Below are 2,653 nucleotides of genomic sequence, written 5' to 3'. Positions count from 1 at the left end.
CATTGTGATAACACAAACATTTGCCAGACATAAATTATGCGTACAAATAAAAGATCATTCATATTAATAAATCAGTGAAGTCAAACCTACAAGATTTTCTCCTTTTTGCAATAGTCTACTGAAAATATCCTTAGCAAAGTAAAATCAACAGAATTCCACAAATTCATAGAAAAAAGCTCAAGTATGCTTATGGAAACTAATTTGCAAAAAACAAAATTATAAACATCTGATACACAAATCCATACCTGTATAATCAAATACTAAATTGGAGAAACATCGTGTGACAAAATACATATTATTCTCATTGGGAACATTTTAATTACCTGAAATTGAAAAGTTTAATCATTATCTTTATTTAACTATTATGTATGAAATAATGTTCTTGAAATCATACTTACTTGAGAATCTAATAATATATTCTCTGGCTTTAGATCCCTGAAATATATAAAAAATACATTAGGTGTCAGTAAAGCACGCTATTCATTTATTGTACTTTCATTTTTCAATTTCAAAATAAATATTTTCTCAAAAATTTGTAACTCAGAAGAGCTTATACTTAAACATTATTTGCTCATGGAGTATGGACATCCTCAAAAAGAGAAGTTAAGTAGAATTTTTACTTTCACACCCCACAGTTTTAAGTAAGTTTTCCTTAATTCCAGGTGATCTTATCTACTCAGATAATTAAACAATTTTCAAAATTATTACTGCATCGAAAAAACAAGATCAAACATGATAGACAAAATATTTTGATTGACAAAATTGAGACTAGGGCTTTTCCATTATAATCATTAGTGATATACATTTCAAAGAGTAAATATACATTAAGACTATGATACAAATTTTAGCTGTTTAAATTGCCACAGCTCATTAATGCTGATTTTAAAAATGTAGTCAGAATCTGTCCAGATTATGAGTTATTGTAATATCTCAATATTTTATCAGCACTATGTGAAATAACACACAATCAACTCAGTACAATATATTTATGCCATAACTGGAAAACTAGAGGTGATCAGTAATTTTCAACGTGATATTTAGAATCAGCATCATCAGAAACAGTTCAATATTTTCTAGTAGCAGAGAAAAGTTTCTAATTTTGTTGCCCAGTGAAATTGGTTGTGTATTAGTCAGCTTAGCACCTTTATTATATATATATCAAAACTAAGTGGTCCCAAATGAGCACTCCATAATACAAGTTACTGAGCAATGATTTAAATTTCTAGAATTTTGTATACAATTACATGCTTAAAGAACATGAGACAAAACAATAATGCAATACTTTTCTCTTAACATGATGCCATAAAAGAGAATAATACTACTTTTACACTTATTGTTATTACAACACATTTAGAATAGGACTGTGTTAAAGAATTTTTATATAATTTTTCATAAATTGGTATAAATTGCCTAGATTTAATGAGGTAGTGCCTGAATGATTGTGTGACATCACAGCTACCAGAAAAAATAATAGAGACATTGGACCCACCCCATATCTGTGAAACTATGCATAATTACTGTTTACCGTAGTTCTGAATTTAATAAGCATATCTTTACAATATTTGGGAAGTCTGTTGTACACACAAAATTAATTTTTTTAACAGAATATTTATATTAAATATTTGTCTGTAAATTTCCTAGGAATTTTCATGCTGAGAATAAAAATACTTCTTTTCATTTTACAGCTTTCATATTTCATTTGTGTAACCTTTAAAACTTTTTGGGTAAAACTTTGTATTTTCTCAACTCTAACACTAACTGTAACAAAATCCTCAACATACGATGAAGTGAAAAGTTGAAAATATGAAATACAAATAATAATACATTTTTTCACTTTTTTTAACGCATTATTTATTTCACTTTTTAAAATCACTTTTCTTCCCAAAATTAAACTGTTAACTTTTTGACACATGTTTTCCTTTAATTTTATGGCTTTATTGTCTGAACATTGAACCATAGAAGCTGTTTTCTCCTCAGTAATAAATCACATTAGCAATTTCATGTAAACAGTGGATGATTTTTCATAAGCATAAACCAAATTTTTCTCGTAAATTTGGGTCTCCAAAAAGGAATTCAAGTAACTTTCAAATATGAATTTTTAGATCACAGAAAATATATTGCTCACTATACATATATATGACTGGCTTTCTAAGTAAGCTATATAGATATAAACATTCAAGCAAGATAATGACATTCACACATGAAGAAAGTATGGCAGATTGCTATTCTATAGTTGCCAAGGTCAAATAGCTATGATGAATATGTTTCTAATAGGTTGAAAACTATAGAATTTATTGTTGAAGTTATAAACTTCAAATTGAGAAATCATACCTCAGGCACATCATATGGCACAGAAAAGTGAAGATCAAACTCTTTTTAAATTAACAAACTGAAATTTAGATAATGTAAAATTTGGATTATAAACTGCAATTTCATACTAAATTTACTGACATACAAAAATAATAAAGTAGAATAATTAAATTTTGAATATAACACTATAAAAAGTCATGACGTGCACTTTTATTCAGCAAATGTTTTCATGACTTATTTTGAAAATTACAGTATATTTGATACACATTTATCAAAGAGATTACTGAAATCAATATAAATATGTGCTCCCTGGCTACTTTCATTATTTTCTGCAAACCATTCA

The 2,653-nt window shown here is 27.3% G+C and overlaps 1 protein-coding gene across 3 annotated transcripts in view; it reads right to left on the bottom strand.

Moving 5' to 3' along the window:
• The window catches only part of LOC106457699 (serine/threonine-protein kinase Sgk2-like), a 75,047-nt gene that overhangs the window by 24,271 nt on the left and 48,123 nt on the right, over positions 1-2,653 (bottom strand). For all 3 annotated transcript variants that reach the window (XM_013917146.2, XM_022383702.1, XM_022383701.1), the window contains one exon: positions 399-435. In XM_013917146.2, coding sequence (XP_013772600.1) covers positions 399-435 — 37 coding nt within the window. The remainder of the gene's footprint in view (positions 1-398; positions 436-2,653) is intronic.

The sequence above is a fragment of the Limulus polyphemus genome, unplaced genomic scaffold, assembly GCF_000517525.1.
Source record: "Limulus polyphemus unplaced genomic scaffold, Limulus_polyphemus-2.1.2 Scaffold362, whole genome shotgun sequence".
NCBI classification, from domain to species: Eukaryota; Metazoa; Arthropoda; class Merostomata; order Xiphosura; family Limulidae; genus Limulus; species Limulus polyphemus.
This window is presented reverse-complemented; position numbering and strand designations above follow the sequence as displayed.